The sequence below is a fragment of the Pholcus phalangioides genome, unplaced genomic scaffold, assembly GCF_987345545.1.
Source record: "Pholcus phalangioides strain wild (caught in Gottingen) unplaced genomic scaffold, Ppha-v1.0 ptg000009l_1, whole genome shotgun sequence".
NCBI classification, from domain to species: domain Eukaryota; kingdom Metazoa; phylum Arthropoda; class Arachnida; order Araneae; family Pholcidae; genus Pholcus; species Pholcus phalangioides.
Window position 1 is genome coordinate 53,598,444 of NW_028301602.1, and position 24,891 is coordinate 53,623,334.

Sequence of the window (24,891 nt, forward strand, 5' to 3'; positions counted from 1 at the left end):
CCCCTGCCCGTCCCTCGCGAGTAACTTTGAGGTATTGCTGCATCGAAAAATTTCTTGTTAGATGGACATGAGTCTGCATTGCTAACCTTTACTTCACTACTAGTTCATAATCCCAGACTACCGCATCAAAAGCAATTCGCTGCCGTTTTGTTTACAATTTAATTTTGAGAGGCATTTTTTTCACATGAGAAACGATCACGCCGTTCTATCTTACGAATTAGATTAGGATAGGAAAGGAGGGGGGAGGTGGAAGGCACAACGAAACCAAAAAATAAGTTCATGGAAAAGGAAAGAATTTTTGGAAGTAAGATACACATGGTTAAAATTAGTAACGCCATTGAAAGAAAACTTGATTTTATGGTAGATAACAAACGCAGTCTATTTTCATCGCTACATCAGCTTTCAAGGTCAATGGAACAGAGATGTCTGGTACGGCCCACCGAGCGGTTATATACGCTTCATTTTGCGTGTGTAGTCTGAATCGATATAGGTAGGAAAAAAGCTACAGAGCTGCCCCGCTAAAACAGATAAAATCCTCTGGCACCGAAATTTCTCCCATATACAGAAAATATTAAATTTCCCCCACTTGATAGCATAATAACAACTATTCACACACACACACACGACAACTGTAAACATATAGAATAGCAATAAAATAAGTTAACCTGTTTGAGGGCATCTGCAGCTAAAACTATTGGACGACGTTAAACCAAATTTCATATACAAACTGTGGAAAAAACATGGGAGATGAATTTCACAAAATAAATAAATAAAAAGCACCAAAAGTCGCCGATAGGGGGAGATTTCGGCTCTGCCGGAACCAAGAACGAGTGAATAATTACAATTAATGCACGCAAAATGGAGTATGCAGAATTTCAATAATGTTTTAGTAATAAAAAAAATGAACATACCATACACACTTACTTATGAATGAATATAAGAAACTCGCAGAAAATAATCTATTCATCAACATTAGGGTCCCCTGGATGACGTGAAACATTTTCACACACAATGTGCTGATCTTCCCTGAGAACAACATATTCCATCTGGTGTTCTCTACTGCTGCGTGTAAACTGTCAGTTTGGATATTTGTAACCGCCCGTCTTATGTTCTGTTTCAACACATGCACCGGAGGAAAGAATTCTGTCAATGGCTGCTTCAACAGCATTCCAATGACAGCACTTTTCCTAAATAGGATTCTATGGGCTGACGAAGCAACATGTACTCGTGAAGGTGTCTTTGACAGCCATATCTGGGATTTTCAAATCCCTATGCAACACGTCCATATGCTCATCAGGTTCGTTGGGAATTAATGTTTGGTGCGGCATTATATACATAACAATCTTCTGGGATCACATCTGCTTCCACAACGTCTGATTGCTGAAAACTACCTCGTTTTCTTGAGAGATTGGCTCCCAGATTTCCTTGACAACCTTCCCTTGGCTATCTTGCGAAATCTTTGGCTGCAGCATGATGGGGCATCGGCCCATTACGCATCGAATGTCCGCGAGTGGTTAAATCAAGAATACCCAAATCCGTGGATTGGCCGCGGTGGCCCAATACAGTGGCCTGCTAGATCCCCTGACCTAAACCATTTAGATTTTTTTTATGGGGCCATCTTAAAGCGCATGTGTACGTATAGGCAAACGTTTGACTGGCAAGAAAACCTCGTAGCGACCTTGCATGCGGCAGTGACAACAGTGACACCGTCCATGCTGGAGCGGGTTTAGCTCTCCATCCCACGCCGTGCTTCTTCATGTATCTCAATGGACGGAGCACATTTTGAGCACTTACTAATGTAAGATGCAATCTTCCTTTTAGCCACTGTGGTGGTTGAGTGATCATAGTGACGGACTCGCATCACGAGGTCCCGGGTTCAAACCCCACCGTCGCCACAGTGGTGGTTGGCTGTAGTTAGTTTTCTGTGGTTCCCAACTTCGAGGTGCGAATGCGAGCCGATCTCCCGTTAAAAAGTCTCACAAAAGATCTCTAAGAAAACTTCACTCACAATTTTAAATATAGATGACAACATTGAAACGTCAGACACAACGCTAGATACTCAATCAGACTGTCAGGCACACCCACTCACATTCCCGGCAGAACTCACTCGGTAGTAAATTGGCCATAGCGATAGATCGAAAATTTTTTTGGTTTGAGAGAAAGAAGCTTCCTCTTACCAACCTGACCTTAAAAAAATTTGAGCGTGATGAAATTATTCTTCCAAGTTGTTTTTTCGAATAATACTGGCTCTAATAACTACCATAAAACTAAACGTTTGGGAATTAAACGTTGTGATTAAAATATCAAAATTTTACGCCTGAAAATAAAACGTTTTCATGTTTCCAAGGGAATTTTAATGGTTTTAGGGTATATATTAGGTATATTAATGGTTTGGCGGCTGATTTCAAAACTGCAGATGGTTTCGGTACAGTTCAATATTTCAATGCAATCTGCAGCCACTTAATTTTTACGTAGAAATTTTTCTTTACAATTTTTATTCACCTATTTTATTCAACACATTATCACATTTATATCATTACCAGGCATCAGTGACCTTTATGTATTGATATTAAGTTTAGTGGGCGCGGTAGCCCAGGTCGAGATAAGATACTCGCCTATATGTACCAGAGGATGTTTAGAGGTATCGCGAGTTCGATACCCGGTTCGTTCTCGTCAGAAACAGAAATAGTGACATGACCACAGAAAAAGATTGCTACCGCAGGGAATCCCACATCGAGGGGTTAGCGCACCAACCTCTCGGTGAGTATAAAAAAAAGGCTGCCGCTTGGAATCGGCAATAAATTGTCCGGTGAAATTAGCCCTCGTATGCAGAAAATGACCGTGGTGCGACAAAAATCATCAAATGATTAAGTTTATAAATGATTCACACACACATAGTACAGTTCCAATGTGATTTGCATGCTGGCTTACGGCCTGAGCTCCCTGTTGGGAGGGGGGGGGGATTTAAAAATAAGATGTTTTGTTATATAAAAAATAAAAATAAATAAAATGATCTAGTCACTGTGTGTGAATAGGGTGATCATTATTTATTTCTGTTTTTTCTCCGTCCCGAATTGTTTTTTAAAAATATAGTGGTTTTTCCTATTTTTTAGTCAAAGTTTTGTTGAATTTGTTATTTATCAAAAACGATATAGGTAATTTTCAACGGATTGATTGAATGCAATATTATCATATAGAAGTTCCGAAAATTTTATGAATTATCCCATTTTGCTTCGCACCCCCCCCCCCCTCCCAATTGATACGCGTTTTGCTTATGGTATTACCATCACAATTCAACTTTTATTCACTCAAAAACTAGAGCCGATCTGATAAAACCAATGTCAGATTCAGAATCAGTGCCCCAAAAACACCCTAAAATCACTGAAATATCCTTGAGAAAAAATATCCTTGAGTTGAATAGTGTGAATCAACAGAAAAATTCGAAACCAAAAATTGTTTTGAATACGTCAGTTCGTAACGTAATAAGTTTGATTAAAAGTTTCTAATTGAACCGATGCTATTATTTGACTGTTTCCACTAAGTCACACCTTCGTCAAGCTACCATTTTTACATCCGTCGTTGAAGCTTTTCACAAGTAACAGTTTCGATGAAAGTTCAACAAAACCAAAAAAATACTGCCGTTTTATTGATTAAAATTGTAATCTGATTAAAACAACAACGTAAAATAATGATCGCGCAGTAAACACGTACGCATTGTATGCACCTTCCTTCAGAAAATTAGACTTAATAGTGAAGGTAAAAAAATTGCACATTTTGGCAAAAAAGTGTTGATTTGGCTAAAAAAACAGATCTCATTTGGCTAACACGGTACACATCTTGCGATAAATTTGCCAACATAGAAGACGAAGCTAACACGTAAGCGATACGTAATAGCAAGGTTATAGTATCACACTACATGGAGAGAAAAAGTGCCAATCGTGAAGGAAGAAGGCCGAACTTGGCTTCTAATGGGATTGAATATTTCAGTTCATTGTTAAGAAGTGACAACCCGCTGCTGACGGAGAAATGCACTTTGGTTCGGTGTTTGGCATATAACTGACAGTTAGAAAAATGACACGTCACAAAATTTTAAAAGCTTATAACTCACTTAATATTCGTCCGATCAAAAAATGGGAAACACTTTTCCATATTAGAATGACAAAATTTTGCAGCATTTGCCGATGGTTTTCGCTATTCAGGTAATAGGACCTGTTCAAATTATCTTCACAAAAAAGTATGGTCCTATTATGAAATTAGCTGCGAATCCGCACCATATGGTTACTTTTGGAGAATGCAGAGACAGTTCCTGGACCACTGTGGGATGTTCAGATGCCGGCAGTTGTGAGCATTGGCTGACCCACTGAGATAAAAACGAGCCTCATCTCCCTACAATATTTTCCAGTGTCGATTTCTATTCGGGCAAGAAACTGCGTGGCAAGAACAGCTAACGATCCAGTTTCCTCGAATTTTTCTATCATAGCTCTCCAGTTCTACAGCAGACATTTGAACCTTTACGCAAGTTATGAAGCTTTCTAAGTTCTCTACACCGTCTAGTGCAGAACAGTTTTAGAGGTAAAGCACGTTGAGGTAAGGTAGGGGGTAAGGCACATATTCAGCACAAATTAACAGTCAATCAAGGAACTGCTAACTGGGAGAGATACTGAACATTCCCCCACTTTTTTCCATTTAATAAACAGAATGAGTGGCGCTGCTGTCAAGTACGCACATTCAATTTTCATATAATCTACCAGATATAGTTCTACTAGATATACATTTATATTCTTAGCGCGTACGCGACAGCAGCACCAAAACCTCTCCTATTGGCGACTTTCCGGAGATGACCCCGGTGGTGGGGGGGGGGGGGGCTGAAGTGCTCACGTCGCTTCTTGCGGGTGTCTCGGGGTTTCCCCAGTTTCTCCAGTCTGTTTGTGAGAAATTCGGTGTCATTTCGTTTATTAGTTTTAGCTGCAGATGCCTTCACACAGGGAAATATATTTTATGGTCCCCCGTATATTAACCACTATGTACATAATATTTTTATCAGATAAAGCATTTAGAAATTATGTCAAATATGTTACCAGTTGAGAATTATAAAAAAAAACTTATTCGGATTGTCTAAGCTATCTTCATAGTACATTATTATCATAGTATTATTATCATAGTATTATTATCATAGTATTATTATCATAGTATTATTATCATAGTATTATTATCATAGTATTATTATCATAGTATTATTATCATAGTATTATTATCATAGTATTATTATCATAGTATTATTATCATAGTATTATTATCATAGTATATTATACATAGTATATTATTATTATATAGTATTATAAGGGGACGTCGTGTAGGAGGTGCGTCTCTTTTCCGTGAGGTGGCGGAATATCCCCAATCCCTTGATATAGGAGGGATGTCCAATTGGTACACGAAACTACGGAGCTTAACGAAGAAGACTTTATTTCGAAGCACACTCAAAACAGACAACCGTACAGAACGGAAGCCACATTCCAACTCACGTTCTCTTCTCTTGGAAGATAGATTTACTCTTCTCAACTTCTTTTAACAACGTATAAACAAACAAAACGCATTAGGTGCTGTAAGGCCACAGAGAGTTAGTAAAAATATCCATACTGGGAAAATAGATTCGTTACAATCTCCCCCTCTGGCTCCGACGACGTCTCGGCGAGGAGCCAGTAACAGCCATCTTTCCTTTGGGAGTAGTTTCCGACGAACAGAACGGGAAGCTCCGGGCAACTGCTGACACTCTTGTCTCAGGTCGAAGTTCAGTCCTCGAGTCACACCGGTTCTGGGGACGTCGACTAGTGTTCGGATGCACTTTTGAAGGACGCCACTCTCTTGGGGTCCGGGTAACCACGGTTGTGGTCTCAGCATCTCGTAATGGAGTCAACTCCCCTTGGAATCGGTACTGCGTTAAGGGATTCAAGACGAGTTCTTGTTTCCTCCCGTTCAGGAAATCTTCAGCTTCCTGAGTAGATTCAACGTTTTCAATGATCTTATCCAAAACATCATTCCCACTTTGGGACTCGCGGAGAGTCCGTGAACTCTTCTCCACTACAATGAAATTCAGCAGCTCACACTGCTTGGCTCCTTTAACAATCGGGCTGGATAGCTTATCAGCGTGGCTGCCTGGACAGTAACGGGCAATATGACCACGATTTTTACACTGGTAGCACACTATCGGATCCCAACATCTTCGGGAAACGTGTCCACGTCGACCGCAGTTATCGGAGGTCGAGCGAGAATTTGAAACACGACATTTTTCATAACCTTCTCCAGGGCCACCTTTACAGCGGTATACCCTGTCATCACCACTCTTTTTGATCTGGTGCTTGAGAAAAGGTCTTCCTCCCCCTAACTTGGAGCATCTATGGGATTCTTCTGAGAAGGAATAAAGTTCTCGCTGCTCGATGAAAGGTATCGGGCCTCCCCCTGGCTTGAAGCATCGCTTGAACTCCGCCGGGGATGAATCAAGTTCTCGTTGCTGAGAAGTAAGGTGGGTACCTTTATCTTCACGAAGTCGACACGATTGTGACTCAGCAGGTAGTGCCAGGAGGGCACTGCTTTCAGATGGGCCTTCGACGAACGGATGTCGCTTCTCAGGAGCTTCAGAGAAGTACCACTTTCCTTGCTGAACATCCAGGACGATACCAGCATCACTGAGAAAGTCGGTACCGAGAAGGGTTCGGTTTTCTCTGGCCTGTGGTAGCACCATCATCTCGGTGGGAATCACTTTACCTTGGACGTTAATGTCCACAGTCGTAGTTAGGACTTCGGCTCTACGAGCATATATATCGGCTAGTCTCATAACGATAGTCTTGCGGGAAAAGGGCAAACCATGTTCTTGTAGGAGATGATATAGCTTCTCCCCTGCCACCGAATGTGTGGCACCCGTGTCAGCACACACTGCTCCGCGCCTGTTACAAATCATCACTTCGATAGCATTTTTTTGACGTCTCTCAGTTGAGAAACTGTAAAAGTCCAACTCGTCGACACTAACTTCTGAGGTGTTCGTGGCAGGATTGCACGTTCGACATCGGGACTTGACGACACCAGGTACTCCGCACCCGTCACATCTTAGGATATGACTGCTACTGGCATCTTTCGATTCCGTATTAGGATGGGATGATAAACTATATAAGTCCAAAGTGTTGACACTGGGTCCTGGTCTATCCGTTGGAGGATTACACGTTCGGCATCGGGACTTGGTAACACCAGGTTCCCCACCACCATAACATCTTAAGACAGGATGACGTCCTGCATCTTCCGATTCCGGATTCGCACGTTGATTAGAATGAAAGTCTCTTTGTCGCACTGGGGACCTAAGGGGTTCATGTTGCTTTGACTGCAACTTCTTCCTCTCACATGGGATCTCGCTCTTTTTGTTTCGAAGGTTATCATAAGCATCAATCTTCTCCACGATTTCATCAGGGGTAGTCCACTCACTCCAAACATGTTCTTTTACTTCGGGTGGAATCCTCTTCTTCATCTGATCCGAAATCATCAGATCTTTCAGCTCGTCAAAGTTGCTAATGTTCAGTTCGGACAGCCAGCCTTCGAAACAACTTTGGATCTCAAAGTGATAGTCCTTCCAGGTACTTCCAGGTGATTTTCTGTGCGTAGAGAAGAGCTGCCGGAACCTTTCTGCACTCAGCTTGAAACGGCGTAAGAGAACCTCCCGGATGTGGTCGTAATCATGGGCCTTATCTTCAGGTTCTCGAGCAATGAGCTTAGCAACTTCATTCGGCAAAACTCCCAGCAGATACGCAACCCAGTTCACCTTCTCCACTTTCAAGAATTTTAGCTGTCTTTCAAACAACTTTAGGAATAGCGACATATCATCTTCACTAGGATTGAAATTCGGGATCAACCTCTTCACGTCGAACTTGGGCTGATCGATGAGAGCGACGGATGGCTCTTCTGCCGGTTGCGAGAGTCGTTGAAACTCAAGCTGCAACCGCATCTTTTCAAGTTCAAACGAACGTTCTCGTTCCTTTTCTTCGGCGATCCTAGATTGTTCTTTTTCTCTTTCCTCAACTATTCTAGCTCGTTCTTCTTCTCTTTCCTCAACTATTCTAGCTCGTTCTTCTTCTCTTTCCTCAACTATTCTAGCTCGTTCTTCTTCTCCCTCTCTTTCTCCGATAATAGTAGCCAGCAGGGCTTTCACGAATTCTTCCTCATAACCGGAGGACTTTGTTATTATATGCTTGAGATCTACTACACGCGAATCATTCGGAACTTCCTCTCCTAATTCTAGAGCGAGTAGGATCAAATCACGTTTCTTACCTTTGGCCAAGTACGCCATTTCGATTTTAGGAGCTATCAGGAACCTCACAGTTGAGATCGAATGTCCGTTTCGTACTGCCTTGAGTTCGAGCCACGACGTTGGGTGCCACTTTTATAAGGGGACGTCGTGTAGGAGGTGCGTCTCTTTTCCGTTAGGTGGCGGAATATCCCCAATCCCTTGATATAGGAGGGATGTCCAATTGGTACACGAAACTACGGAGCTTAACGAAGAAGACTTTATTTCGAAGCACACTCAAAACAGACAACCATACAGAACGGAAGCCACATTCCAACTCACGTTCTCTTCTCTTGGAAGATAGATTTACTCTTCTCAACTTCTTTTAACAACGTATAAACAAACAAAACGCATTAGGTGCTGTAAGGCCACAGAGAGTTAGTAAAAATATCCATACTGGGAAAATAGATTCGTTACAGTATATTATTTTATTTTATTTTCGTTTGTTGAAATCAGAAAGAGCGCTAACATTTTCAATATGAAAGTAACAATAGTGAAATCTGCACGAACGCTATGACTTCATGCATTATCTTAAAATTAGAAAAATCATTGCTGAAAAAAAAGTTTTCTGCAAAAAAAAAAAAAAAAAAACACACACGCACACTAACAACAACAGGAACAAAATAACAAAAAATCGTAAAGCAGCAAGTCTTCCTTTTGACCGTACATGCACCTTGTAACCATTCCTCTCGAATTCCTGAAGGTGTGTGTCTACATGCGCACACTATGCTTTGTTCTTGAGGAGTTTGTTGAGATTTCTCATCCATGGAAATATGTACCGCTGTCACGAAATATTTTATCGCGAAATATTTCATCTCCCAAAAACAACCAGATCATTCAGTCTGTTGCCAAGAATCTCGCACCGAAAAGTCGCGTGCAATGAAAATATCCAAATATAGTATATATACGTTTTTTCCTTTTTTCTATGCGTTGTCAACTATAATTTTCGTTAGCCGAATCTGTGTTCGTTAGACCTTAACCCCCACATTCTGGAGCTAGTCTTTAGATTATGATCTTTTGCGAGCTCTTTTATAACGAATTTTTTGCGTAAAAACAAAAAATGATGAGAATTGTCCTTAATCTTGTCAGCCCCAACCTGGGGAAAGCCATGTTTTAGTATTGTTCAGAGATTTTCTCAACCATTCTGAACCTAAGGACCACTAAAATTTCTGAAGCATAATTCGACCGACCACTAATTTATCAAAAATTGGGGCTTAATTTGTTATTCAAAAACTTGTGTGAATATCATTTACATTAGTTGCATGCGATGTTGCATTAGTTGTTACATTAGTTGCATAATGCTCATTCAATCAGCATTAAATTTTCAAATCTGCCTGTGGACCACTTGTCTTATCTCCACGGACCATAGATTAAGAAATTAACCTATTTCACACTGGCTGAAATTCTCACTCTCACACCAACCTAAAAATTGATAGTAAGGACTCACAATCTTGGGTAGTTTACAATGTAATCTTGGCTACTTTTGCCGAATTTTGAGTTATCTTAGTTTAGCACAAAAGATCAGCAGTAAATTCATTATTAAGGTTTGTACTAATTTTTTCCCCAGCAGAAAAAACGAGGGTTTTTCTAAGAGATCAATTTGATTTCTTCGTCTTGAAGAAGGGAGAGAGAAATTAGAAGGGGGGGGGGGTTCAATCGCATTTCAGTAAGCAGATTTTCAGTATTGACTTTGCAGAATAATATATATATTTGTTCTTTTTCAGAAATAATAAATAATAAATAAATAAGAAAGGGGAGACCACGCGTGTAATGAAAAACTACAGTGGAGATAAATACTTTATGCATGCATTGACTGGAAAAAAACTGAATTGTGGAGAAAGTTTGTTAAAAAAAATTACCATCAGATTTATCACAATTTTCAACAATACGGTTAAACTCAGGATTACGAGCGTGACGCAAGACGAACAAAAATTTCAAACACATTTTGGCTAGAGGAATTAGTGATATCTATACGAGTACTATTACTTATACAGTACCGGAGTTTTGAAAACGGTATGCCGTTAGAGGATCGTTGGTGTGCCACGGAAACGTTTTTAACGGAATTGTCTAAGACAATTTTCTGAAGAGGTGTAAGACAATTAGCTCGAATTTTTCAACGATGAGTGTACAAAATAATATTAAGATGATCCTTACTATATTCGGTTATACGAGTAATAAGATATACACCAGGATAATAACCGGTGGTATGCTTCAAACAACTTGCACTCTGTTCTAAACAAGCAAAGATTCGGTCATAATTAGGCAACAAAGCTCAAGAAGCGAAATAGGCATTCTCAGTAATCGTAGCTAAGAAAATAAAACCGCTTACTATTACAGAATCGGTTATTTTGTACCGGTGTGCTCTGTAATTTAAAAGTTTTTGAAGTAAAATTTTTAAAGGAAATGAAAAGGAAAAACGTTCTGAGATAAAATAGGTATTGTTACGTAAATTTTGTAAACACAGTTCTTATTTATCATTTACTAGCTGATACCCGGCGACGTTGCCCGCCCCGTAAACAATTTATATACGTATAGCTTATTAATTATTTCTTAATCAACAAAATTTCTGCATCAAGTAAGAGAAAATTACTTTTATTTTTAAATATTTTAATTAAAATATTCAGGCAATCGCTTGTGGATATACAATATTTTTTCTTTTTCCATCTGGTGTGTAGATGTACAAATTTTTGCTATTACCAACACGCGAACAGGTGACGAAAAGGTGTCCGTGTGAAAAACAGGGCTCAAGTAGGTTGATACCTGCCATTACTAACAACTGGCCTTGCGCTTTGTTGATTGTCATGGTAAAAGCTAAATGAATCGGGAACTAATCGCTTGAAAGTGAATGGCATTTCTTCAGTGATAATTGGGGTATGTGGAATGAAGACGTCTTCTCCTCCAGCACATCCAGTTAGAATCGTTGCTTCAATGATGCAATTTCTTCACGCAGAGTCTGGTGCCATTGCAGAGTATCGGTGTCTCCAAATTTTTTAAAAGCATTATAGGTGCTCCGACTTTGAGGGTCAAGTTGCGTGGTGGCACACCCGGAATATCCACAGATACAGCACTGTCTGCGCTGTGTCTGTGACAGTGCCAACCGATTTGTAAGATGTGGAGTCTCCCGGAATAATTTTTAGGATTTTTTCGTTGATTTTGTTCACACTGTCATTTTTCGGTGCCAGAATCGCTCTCTCACAAAGCCACTCATGGTTTCGGTGATTTTGTTGAATGTTTGGGAAGACTTTGTCTGCAAGTTCTTGAACTGAATTTAACAACTGGCAGAATCCATTTGGGAACGGAATGAGTCCAGTGCTTGAGTCTACGGTAATTCTTCCATTGCCAAGTTTGATCAACTGATGTGAAAATGATAGCAGTGCTGAGTCATTTTGCAGTTGAACTCGCATGTTGGTGGATAATGATAACTTTTTAACTTCGTACCAGAGTGTCAACTTTGTGCCAGAGTTTTTTAAATTGAAACTATACCTATACGATGGGTGGTTGATAAGATAAAGGCCGCATTATCACTTACAGAACACCCTGTATATAGGCTAGCAGAAATACCCGGCGCTTCCCGGGTTTTCTTCAATTACTGGGAGGATTGGAAAAGTGACAAACCGTTATAAAGGAATAAATTGTTATAATAACAGAATTAAAGGTGTGACAAACCATTGTAAAGGCATATATATACACGTCTGAAACGCATTGTTGGAAACCACGGTAACCAGAGTAAACGTTCCGAAAGTAATTGTTGAGGCCCCAAAACCATTGTTGCCCGACAGTTTTTCGCCCATTTCGGGCATTTGCCCAGCTCTGACGAAGTTTTAAAGTAGCCTACGGTTCAATCCCGGACCTGTTTGGTATATATGCAAAATCTGGCGACGATCGGTCTAAAACTGCAGATTTGTATAAAGAGCATACGTACATACATACTTTCACATTTATATATAAGACTAGCTGACCCGTCGCGCGTTGCCGCGATCTCAGAAGAAAGTAAATTCAAGGAAATTCGTTATGATAACATTCAATTTACATTGTGCGTTATTTTTATTGAAACTTATTCATTTTCATATGGAAAAAACTTCAAAGCATCGTTTTAATTCCATTTATTTATTAGAGTGCTTGTGAATACACGATATTTTTTGTTTTTCCGTCTGGTGCGTACACGAATAAATCAAAAGGTTTTCCGACGCGTGAGCTGGCCACATACAGTTGTCGATGTGAGAAGCACGGATTCTCCAAATCTAGCCCACACACTTGCAGCGATTGCCTTTGTGGTTTGTTGATGGTCATTGCAAAAGCGAGTCACACCGGAAACTGTAAACGTTTGAATTCCAATGGCATATCTGTTGGGATCATTGGAATACTTGGCAACAAAAAAAATACATCTTCCCCCTTCAATTTCCCATTCAAAATTGTAGCTTCGATGACATTGTTCATCATCTTTTTCACCGAAAGTCTTGTACCGTTGCAAAGTCGTGAAGGATTGATGTTTCGGAATCACGACAATTTTCAATGTTAAAATGTGCGGGGGCATACCTGGCAAATCGAGTGAATTCAAGAATTCCGTTGGGTAATTGACAACTTCGTCTTGATTCATCACATTATCGATGGACTTGTACGTTGTCGCTTCGCCTGGTATGCCGTTTTGAATGCTAAAATCGATGGCATTGAGATCGTTGTTTGTAGCTGCTAATATAGCACGTGCAATGAGCCACTGATGATTTTTGTAATTCCGCGCCATATTTGGGAAAACCTATTGAATCAATTCGTCTTTGGTTGATTTCATCTCACAAAAAGTCTGTTTGCAATGTGATACATTGTGTAGATCTGTCGATTGCCATCTTCCCATTCCCAATATCCAGCAATTGTTTTGCGAAACGTTCGACGGATGCACCATTTTGTAGTTAAACACGCATATTGGTTTTCAAAGTCAATTTCGTTACATGTCGTCATAGAACTGATGATTTGAGACATGCATTAAGTTCATCAGCGGGTGTTGAACGTGGCATGACTTGCAGAGTTTGTCGAAAATCACCAGACGATAAAATGAGTGCTCCACCGAAGGGCTGTCCATTTCCCCTGCAGTGTACGATAAAGCGCTTCCAATACTTTTTTGTGAGCCATTGTGCATTCGTCTCATATGATAAGTTCACATGTTTGGAGAACTTTGCCCACTCTGGAATTTTTGGTGACATTGCATGTTGGCGTCTCAGTGATTTGCAAATTCAACGGCAATTTCAGTGCTGAATGCGCTGTTCGACCACCATCCAAAAGTGTTGCCGCAATTCCAGATGATGCAATTGCCAGTGCAGTTTTATTCCGTGTTCGTATGGTTGCCAAAATGATTGAAATGAGAAAATTTTTGCTTGTACCTCCGGGCGCATCTATGAAGTACAATCCGCCGCTTCGATTCGTAATTGCTTGCATGATTGTGTCATATACAATGCGTTGTTCTGGAACCAATTTCGGAAGATTCTTTTCAACAAATGTATCTAAATCATCGACATCGAAGTGTGTTTCATGTTGTAAATCACGATCATAAGCGTCGTTTGCAGATCGATTTGGTGCACACATTCCCAACTGCACCAATCCTTTGTTAGCGATTGACAAACATATATCCTAGATCGAAACCAACGCCTCATTATACACGTTTGGTGTGAATTGTACGTCCGGTTCGTTGCTCGAAAACGACGTAGGATGCCTTCACTCATGTAATCTTTGTATTTTTCCCAAAGATCTTTCGGATTGGATGGGAAACACGTTGTCAATATTATCGCTGCTTATTTGCTGTGGTTGAGCAGTGTTCGATGCATCAGCGAGTGCTGTGTCCCAATGGGCATCGTTTTCAAGAAGATTTAATTCTTGGCAAGCTTCTCGATAGGCCACACATACTTCATCATTTACTGTTCTCAGTTCTTGGAAGGATTTCGGTCCACGTACGTTAACTAACAGTAACCGCAAGTAAAAACATTCTTGATTGTTTGGATGAACTGTATACAGACGGCCTAACGTGTCGGACGAATATAAATTCGGATGTCCTTCAACTGGTTTGCCCTGTTTATGACGTTGAAATTTTTTCTCTGATGCATTCCACGAGTAGTATTTTGGCACTTCTGAGTAAAGTAGCATTCTCTTGCGAACAAATCATCCGGGCACAATGAGAAAAACGCAGTTACCGTTGTTTGCGGTGGCGAAAATGCCTTTGCATGTACATTTTCTGTTGTAAAATGCACTGCTGTGCATGAACAACTGTTGGATGACGTTCATGAATTGGAAATGAGAAAAGACGCCAAACAGCTTCATTGCTACTAATGTAGCGTCCCAATTGATATGCGTTCGATTTCATCAATTGGTGTAGATGCATTTCCCTCTCCAGAAACTCTATATCGCTTCCTTTGTTGACATATTTGCAAATGTATTTGATAGATTTCCCTGAATTGCAATACTCGACATTGATGTGTGCGACATTGAGCAGTGCGTACTCGATCGGCTTTCAATATTGATTCTGGTTGCTCGTTCGCTTGAGAAGAACGGGCTTGAGCAGTGCGTACTCGATCGGCTTTTAATCTTGATTCTCGTTGCTCGTTCACTTGAGAAGAACGGGCTTGAGCAGTTTGTATTCGAACAGCTTCTAATCTTGCTTCCCGTTGTTCGTCTGTTTCTGAAGCTCGTAACGCCTTTTTCTTTCGTGCTTCAGATGTAGATCGACCAATCGATTTCCGTTTGGGGGGGGGGGCCATAACTGTCGACTATGCTCGCAAATTCGCTGAAAATAAATAATCGCTAAAAAATCGAATAAATAAATTCGCTGAATAAATAAATGGAAAAATTCATGGATATGCCACACAGTTCGTTATAATGATAACGAACATAATGATAGTAACATGATGAATGGATCCTGGGCCCCCAATAATCTTTTTCGGAATGTTTATTTTGGTTACTGTGGTTCTCAAAAAATGCGTTTCAGACATGCATATGCCTTTACGATTGTTTGCCTCTTCTTTAATGCAGCCAGTATAACAGTTTATTCCTTTGTAATGGTTTGTCATTTTTCCAATCCTCCCAGTAACTGAAGAAAACTTGGGTAGCACGGGGTATTATTGCTAGATGAACACGATAGTCATAATTATTACTCCTTTTATGTTTATAAACAAAATATTTATTGACACCTCAACTTGATTTCTTCGGAAGTTACTTTTTTCGTACTGATTATCTTGTTGTATCACCAAGCTGGATGATTTTTATTATATTTTAAATATTTCTTTTTTTTAATAAATCAATATGTATATAATACATAATAATCAAATATAATATATAAATCAATAAAAAAATGATTTAAAACTGTTAAATAATGATTATAAAAATAAAACATAAATCGCCGTTGTCTAGCACCCGCTACACAACTATGCCAGGAACCTTCGACACGCGCGCCACCTATCGTAGGATAGATATACTATGCCAGAAACCTTCCCGGGAGTGCACTCAACAACTTCCCAAAGTTTCATGGCGATCGGATGAATAGTGTAGTAATGCATAAAGGACAGACAGACAGACATACATTCGTTTTTATATATATAGATTATGCCATTTTCGTGCTGTAAATAGTCATTATCTTGTGTAAAAATGAAAATTAACGCGCATTGCTCTTTAAATCTCGCTAAATTAGCGACAAACTGGACAAGTTTGGCGACAGCTCCAATGATTTGGCACTATCGTAGCGCAGAGAAATTTGTGGAAAGAAAAGGAAAGAATGAGATCTCTCATCTATCTTCTCGCGAGAATAGTGGAGAAATTTCTCGAACTTTTCTTCCTCTGCATAAAAGCGTCGCCAAAGCGAAAGGGATTAGTAGTTGAATTGAATACGAGACTTCTTGTATGTTGGAGAAGCCACTTTCACAGAGCTCTGTATTATAGCGTTTTCGCTGCTGTTATCAGTGTACATAGTTGCCGCTGTGGTGGTCGAGTGGTGATTGTGACGGACTAAGCATCGCGAGGTTGCGGTTTCGAATCCCACCGTTGTCACAGTGGTGGTCGGCTGAAGTTGGTTTTCTGGGGTTCCCAACTTCGAGGTGCGAATGCGATTCGGTCTCCCCGCTTAAAAAGTCTCGCTACAGATAGCAACTGACCTACAAACATTCCACTTCACTTCTGAAATATAGATGGCAGCACTGAAAATTCAGACAACACTAGATACGCACTTAGTACATGATTACATTTCCGGCACAACTCATTAGGTAGTAAATTGCTCATATATGGCGATAGACCTGAGTTGTGCTCGGTTTGAAAGAAAGAAATAGAGAAAGAAAGTACTACCACATAGTTGTTCAGAAAATAAATTAGTGATGTCCTAAACTGAACCGTTTCGTGTTTTTAAGGTCTCCTCACACACATATACTCTAATCCGATGATTCCTAACGTGGGGCCCACTCCCCACTAGGGGGGCAATTCGAGTTTTTCCATAAGAGAGAGAGAAGGTTTGGATCCTTCCGAACTCCCTTCATTTTTTACATCACTTAAAATTTTTAATTTTTATACATTAATGTTTAATCTTTATTGATAACTTCTTTTATTTTTCTCTTTAAGTGTAAGGTGTTTGACCAAGAGTTCTTAATGTTTTGTGTTCCATACAAAATTTGTGTCAGTTAAATTAAATAAAGATAAGTTAAATTAAATTAGATAAGTCTATGGATAAATTAAGAAAAATGAATTCCACGAACTCCTTCAAAAAAATAATATTCTGTGTATACAGTAATGTAAAAACAATGAATTGAATGCTCAAGGACCCTCTCCTCCGAAGTCTCTCCGAGGACCCTTGATAAATGCCACTGCTTTTGACTTAGTTCCGGGATTACACTATTAACACTTTAGAAAAGTTTTTCTTTTATAAAACTCGAAAAATGCAACCAGTGAACGTATCGGTTACATTCGCCGAATGCAACCAATAGGCTTATTGGCTGTTTTAATCCCTGCGTAAGTAAAAGTAGACAGAAATGGAGGAAAGACCCCTGGTTTTAAAATTTAAGGGAGCCAAATCAAAAAATAACGTTTCTTATATTTGAAAAAAAAAAAAAAAACTTTGTTACGGAACCTTATGTCCGCATTAGTTACGGCAACCCCCATCAGTCACAGAAATGATGCAGTAATCATTTTTTTCCAAAATTTGACAGAAAAAATAATTTTTTGTTTTTCCTCTCAAATTTATCTTTTTTTCCCTCGTCACGTGGAGCGAATCCAATACAACTGCAAAAAACAGAAAAGGGGGGGGGGGACACACGCACACACAATTTGTTTCATATGGCCACAATAAACCTTCGCCACGAGGATAAAAGAGGTTGAAGAAAGTCAGCTAGATTGAATTTATTCCACTGGCGTTTAAACGCAATATTACTCTGATCGTAAAGGGGTTAATGAAACCATTTAATAGTTTAGGATCCCTTCTTTAACTTGAGCTGCTTTTCGGGTCATTTTGATTCATCAGTTAAAACGCCAATTAAGCCCCGTTTACATGGGAAACGGGAAAAGCGTATTCAAAATCCGCTTCAAGGGTTTCCACCAAAACCTGTTTACATGGACCGTCACTTAAACCCCACTTTTTTAGATGACGCCAGAAGTCAAGTACTTCGACCGGTTCAATTGGTCGCGCAAAGGGTTATAGGAAAGGAGGTTGCACTCGCCAAGTATCCCCAACAATGAAGGGGAAATTCCTACACTCCCATTTCTGTCCCTTCGAGGGAAAAAAGTCGTCAAGCGGGTGCTATAACTCCCAATGCTACCGCAATATTGCACATGTAAACGGGGCTTTTGTGTCATTCATAGCATAATCCTATGAAATCTCAACTCACCTTTCTACAGTTCTGCGGAAATTTCAGATTAAGGGCACTGCTTTTTTATATCATTCCGATATAATCACTCGAACCTGCAATATCTATATATATAAAATTGATTTTCTGTCTGTGTGTGTGTGTATGTATGTATGTTCTCTACAATTTTAGATCGATCGTGACCAAATTTTGCATATATATACCAAATAGGACCCGACTTAACCGATAGGCTACTTTAAAATTTCGTCAGAGCAGGGCAAGTGCCCCAAATGGGCAAAAAACTGTCGGGCAACAATGGTTTTTGGGCCTCAACAATCACTTCCCGAACGTTTACTTTGGTTACCGTGGTTCCCTAGCCATGCGTTTCAGACGTGTATATGCCTTTACAACGGTTTGTCACTTCCTTAATCCTGTTAGTATATGTATAATAGTTTATGCCTTTATAATGGTTTGCCACTTTTTCAATCCTCCCAGTAATGAGGCTTTTGGAATAGACGTCATAATCATCATCAGCATCAGTTTGAGGGTCAGGCAAAGGATGATTCCCATAGAAATCAGTGTAAAAATTGCCGATTTTACTGTAGAAATGCGGAAATTTGGTGGGGTTTTCCGCCCCATCAATAATTTTAAAAATTGTATAGAATTCCCGATTTCTGAAATATTGTGTTTGCTTAGAGGTATACGAAGCCCAGGAGATTAAATATGAAGTAATTCATTAGCCGGAGCTACTATTGAGTTGGATATTCATGCAATAACATTGATTTCAACTTTTTATTTATATCTTCTCAAGCATGAAAATTAATGTCTTCGTGTTGTCTTTTAATATTTATTTGCATAAATTCATGTGGGTTAAGAGATTTTAAATTTAGTTATGAGCCCGTAAAAAGTGGATCGAAATTAATTAAGCATTTTTTGAAAGCTGAAACAGGCAGATGGGTAACTTGAAGTTCAGGGGGTGCAGGTTTATCGAAATACCTAGCGCCCCTTAAAAAAGGAAAAATATATTCATTTCTACGTTTCTGTAAATCTAGATTTGTTTATTTCATGAATCACGCAGGAAGTCGCCATATTGGTTAACTTGGACACGGTTTGTATGTCCCTCAAGAAAACGAGAGGGAGATGCGTGATCCAAAAAAGCTTCATTGAAGAAAACCCGGGCAGCGCCGGGTATTCTAGCTAGTAAAATAAATAAAAATACGATAAATCAATCCGCATTTCATCTTTTAAAAGAATCGTGGGCGACGGTTGTGGAACGGATCATTTCCATGATTTTTTATGGGGGAGTTCACTTTGATATACGAGTGTTTCGGATTACAAACATGTTTACGGAATGAATTATGCTCGTAAACCGAAGTTTCACTGTACCATGTACTACCATGTTTTGTGATAGTTTTTTTCTAATTTGTCTTTAGTGGAAGAAATTTTTGAACTCAAAACGAATATGCAGAGCAGTTCATTTCTCTTTCAATTCTCAACGTTGCTGCTGTTGACCGCTTCATGCGCAACGACACAGGATAAAGGTAAATTTATGTTCCCTGTATTACTTCGTCATCCCGAATTTTTTTCTCGAATGTCACATGTCAAATAGGATATTAATGAAACATTTCTAAATAGTTCTTTACCTGAAACGTATTTTTTTATATCATATATATGACGCGTTTTTTTCCTTAAAACTTGAGAATTTTGTTCTTTTCCCGTTAGGTAGCACAACAGCCGCAGATAGCAGCAGCTCAAGCGCATCCAACGTAACAACAACATTTGCTCCGGATTTGAAATCCGACGATTCCAAGTTGAACGCCACGAAGATGGACCCTTTCCCTCCGGTCAATATCACGAGCGGTCGGAGTTCGAAAGCACTCGATTTGGATTTCCTCAACGGCGGAGGGAGACGAGAAGGCAGAATTATGAACGACGATCCAGGAAATCGTAAGATCTCTTTACAGGGTTTCATTCCTATAGTTTCCTTTTCTGAAAGAGACGATGGAGAAAGCACTCGCTCGGGCAAGAGCCAGAAAAATAGTCAGGATGGCGAAGGAATCTATTACGATGGACCTTATCCACCACAACCGATAATCGACGTAGATCAAGATTCCAATTCTCAGAAGCCTTATTACCTCCCAGAGTCTTCAACAGAAACACACAGCAGCGTCAGCAACGCCAATACTAACCATAACATTTATTCTTCGTCTGTATCTGAATACGGAACTAGAATCCAGATCAATAATGACAACAAAAACAACGACTTTTATTTACCGACTTTACAAAAAGCAGACAGTCCCCTTGATAACCACAGATACAGCCAGGAAAGCACGTCGGTAAAAGATGTTCGATTCGTAGGCGCAAACGAGTACCACAAGAGACAAGGGAACCACAACAATCGGCAGCAACAGCATCCGTTCCAAGAAGTCAAGAAACCTATCATGAACGTTGGTCATTTCACCGTTTCTTCCAAGCCCGACGAAGTTCAATACGTTCCAGCTTCTTCGTATGGTCCAGAAAACGACTACGGAAACAACAATAAGCACGACTTCAGGGTGGGTAAGAGCACGAACACCAAAGCACGTAAAGTAGGTGCCAAACAGTTCGAGACCTATGAATTCGCTAATGGACCCAACTTCGGAAGCTTCAGCAGCGAGAACGGCTTAGGCGAGGATGACGATAAATGTATCTGCGTACCATTTTATCTTTGCAAAAATGGCTATTTGGTCAACGGAAGGTCCCAGGGACCTGTTGAACCCATAGACGAGAGAAGCGCGAAGAAAACTTACAAGAGAAGCGCGGGAAACGAGGTATTATTATTTATTTATACTTACAAAAAAAGTGTTCATAACTAAAACCTGGCCTATTCGGAGCACCAAACCGATCTAGCTCGAACCATTTACCTGACTGGTTCAAAGGGTGCGAAAAAGGAATGTATCAAAAAACATTTGATGCATTCAAACTGAGACACTCAGGTTTGTTTACGTAGGTGGGAAGGAAAGGTGAGACAATCGAGTTCAGTGAAAAAATTTCATTAATAGAAATGAGCATTCGCCCGCTCCGTTCTAGGAGCCTGCATCCGCTGACGCCTGTATATTGCTATTCTACGTTCTTTCAATGCCTGTGTGAAATAATTTTGTTTACGATTGCTCAAACAGATGTGAAATGTTATTTCCTAACATTAATTCACAATGCTAAAAACTGGGGCGATTAAATGGCGAGAATGTTATTGAAGTGCGCTTGCCCGGTTTGCAAGAAGTCCAATTTCCGGTAGAGCCAACAGAACTTTTTTCCTCAAGCTCACCTTGGTATAATATTCAGAAAGTCTATTGATTTCATGTATCAGGGGCCAAGAGAAAAAAATCATTATCCATCTCTAATGTTATTTTTGTTTAAGTGTTGGTAGAAGTCCTGGTAGAATTTTTCGATTTTTTTTTGTATGATAGATTTCTTTTACCCTTTGATTAATCTATATTTCAATCTTGGTATCAATCCGACGAATGGCTGGAGCTGCTGGGTGCTCTAAATAGGGCAAGTTTAAATATGACCACCTTGCACATACCAAGTTTTCCAGCGTCTTCACGAAGTGGCTTGCCATTTCACACATTGTGCAGACCTTAGCCATTGGCTACTTCACGAAGTGATCGACCAGTTACTTTCCACTTTATGAAGATGCTAGACTTCACTCGGACACATACCCCCTATAGTAGGGATCTTACGTTACGCTTAAACGTTTTACACTCGAGGGCCACATAAAAAATATGTCGTGTTCCACGGGAATTAACGGCGTAGAGGGTCCGACGATCAGGGGCGTCGGAAGTATTTTCAACCCGTGGGTGCTCACAACGGTGTACGGTGGGGGGGGGGGCCTTCTCTGAAGGATATAAAAAATTGAAAATGTAAAAAAAATATTTTGATTTTTTTCCTGTTTATATTTTTGTAGAAACACTGTATAACAGTGGTTCTCAACCAGTGCTCCGCGGAGCCCTTATGGTTCCATATGCACTTCTCGGGAGCTCACGGTTGCTCCAGGGCAATAAAATAAATCAGTGAATCTGATAATTATAAAGAGGCTTGTGTGTGGTGCTCCGTCATGGAAATAATGTACTAAAAAGAGCTCGCGTCACAAAAAAAGTTTAGAGCCGCTGCTGTATATTTTGGGCAGGGTGAGCAAAGAGAAAATTTTCATCCATGCGAAACATTGGTTCAGTGTCCATTTGGCGCATCAGTAAAGAGACTCCGAAAATTCGCAAATGTTTTCTCAGCTAGATAAAATGTATAGTTTTATCGTACTTCTTTTCCGTATATTTATGTTTCGTATATTTGTCGCACCACTGTCATTTTCTGCACGCGAGGGCTAATTAGACCGGGACCTACAATTTATTGCCGATTCCGAATGGCAGCCTTTTTTATACTCACCGAGAGGCTGGTGCACTAATCCTTGGGTTTAGGACTTCCCCAGTGGAAATCTTTTTCTGTGGTCATGTGGTAGTTTCTGTTGTTCCCCCGTTTCAGGAATGTTTCTGACAAGGACGAGTTGGGTGTCGAACTCGTGACACCTCTAAAGATCTTTACATGCTAATTTAGGGAAGTTACCGCGCCCAATCTAACAGAAATTAGTTTTCGCCGAGAATCATCAGTCCAATATAGTTTTACAGATAGATTTTCACAGTCGAAACATTTTTTCTTCTAAAAATACGAAAGAGATCTGGGGGATTAGCCAAGGCAAGTTTTCTTTCTTTCTCTTTTTGGTTTTATGTTTAGTCATAACGAGCACACTGACATTCTTCTGTCAGTGACATTTTCGAGTGGGGTGGTTCAAATGGCGATTGTTAAGCCTGGAAGGCAACTGCAGGTTTTGTTTGGTATGCTGGCGAGTTCCAACATGCACAAATTTTTGGGTTGGGAAGAAGCACTGAGAAAATTGCTAACCATGATATGTTTCACCATGAAAGATCATAACAAAACATTTCCCATTGGGATTAGGAATTTTGTCTGTGTCTTTTTTTCACAAACATTAAAATGGAAAGTCAACGTGAATGGAAGAACGACGATATTTCTATTGGTTTGAGGAATGGGTATTCCACGGACCCTTTGTGGTGATCGCAGATACCCCTTTATAGGATAATATTCAGTATATAATAGAAGAAAAGAGTAAATTGTGCTTCTCCTCATCCAAACTCACTTATACCCCCCCCCCCCTCCTCGAAATCCTTCCAAAGAACCAAAATGCGAACCCAAAAGAATGTTCGAGCTCATGCTATCATGCACAAGGCTACTTTTAGAGCAAGCATCTTTAACCCGTTACTCGCGAGCACCGCTGTGCTCTTTGAAGCATCCAGAGTGCTCGATACTCATGTCCGATTTTCATACGATCACTTGATCAACGGCCCAAGTAAATACTTTGTACAAATCGTGTTGAAGGACTGAGATCATCCTGATTTCAAGCATGGGAACGTCAAACTTACCGTAAGGGTGTTCTTTTTTTTTATGATGGGTACAGGCAGTTCTCGCGACTAGAAAAAGGTTGAACACTTCTGTTTTAGAGTGAGTATCTAAAAATCGTAGCCTCTCCATGAGAAGGAGAGGGGGCTAACCGGGCTCCAGCCCTGAGAGAGTTCCTATTTCTGTATTTTTTTATACTACAAATTTGTTTTGGAGCTGCTCGTGTAAAAACTTGGGCTTGGGCCCCAGGGCCATCATTTCAACTTTTTCCGGGGGGGGGGGGGAGGGCAAAGCACATGTACTCAATGTAGGTATATATATATATATATATATGCCATTTTTATTGTATTTTCAAAAACCAGGGAGGGACCCCCCAAATGACGGGCCTGGCTTGGGCTCTTCGAAAAATCTCAGCCTGGGGGACCCGGCTTCAGGATATGGGATGCTGAAAGTGCCTCCCCTTTCCAAACAATTGCTGTTCATGTACCTCCAAGTGGGTTTTCAGACCAGAATTTTTAAGGACATCTTTCAAATACATTTATCGTATGGGAAAAAAATTAGACCTTTGGCTGACTTGGCCTCCAACGGGCGGGGGGGGCATGTTTATATTAAAACCTTCAGGAAACTTCTCTCGGTTGGAATGTACACCATTTATCATACCAGAAGGAAAAAAAACTAACGATTCGGTATTGTTAAGAAAACTATTGTATATTAGCTACAGGTCATTATCATAGATTTTTGACAGGGTCAACATTTTCTCCCTTATCCCTTTTCTTTACGCATTGTTTCCTGGCTCCATCTTTTTTCCCTTCGTGAATTTTAGAAACATCAAATATCCCTAAGTACACTAGCACACTAACACAAAAATACCGTGACAAACAAATTGATAATTACAGCTCTATTATCACGTTAAATATATTTCTACCAGGGGGCAGCTCGTCATGAAGGTGGGAAGGAGCCCCCCCCCCCTTCCTAGAGCCATCAGTTTAATGCCCTGAAACGTCTAAATGATAATTCAATGTATTCGAGTGTGGATGACATAAAGCATGACAACAAAAAAATTAAAAATTAACAGCACATAAAAAATTTAGTTTTACTGCAGCGTATGAACAGCCAATCATTCATTTGTACGCAAAATTGTTATTACATTACATTTGTATTCCAGGAAAATATAAAAAATACTTATATAGGTCTATATACAGTTGTATATATAACATTCAGATGACTGAAAATAGACTTGATTTTGTGTGACAAGTTTTATGTGGATATAGATGTTACGTAGCAGTAATTTTTTTTCACAAATTATCTAATAAATTAATT

The 24,891-nt window shown here is 39.9% G+C and overlaps 1 protein-coding gene across 1 annotated transcript in view; it reads left to right on the top strand.

Annotated features, from left to right (window-relative positions):
- Positions 1-24,891, top strand: part of LOC149083302 (uncharacterized) — a 58,886-nt gene that overhangs the window by 8,780 nt on the left and 25,215 nt on the right. The window contains exons 2-3 of the mRNA XM_089236538.1: positions 19,560-19,667; positions 19,849-20,936. Of these exons, the coding sequence (XP_089092664.1) occupies positions 19,589-19,667; positions 19,849-20,936 (1,167 nt within the window). The 5' untranslated portion in view covers positions 19,560-19,588. The remainder of the gene's footprint in view (positions 1-19,559; positions 19,668-19,848; positions 20,937-24,891) is intronic.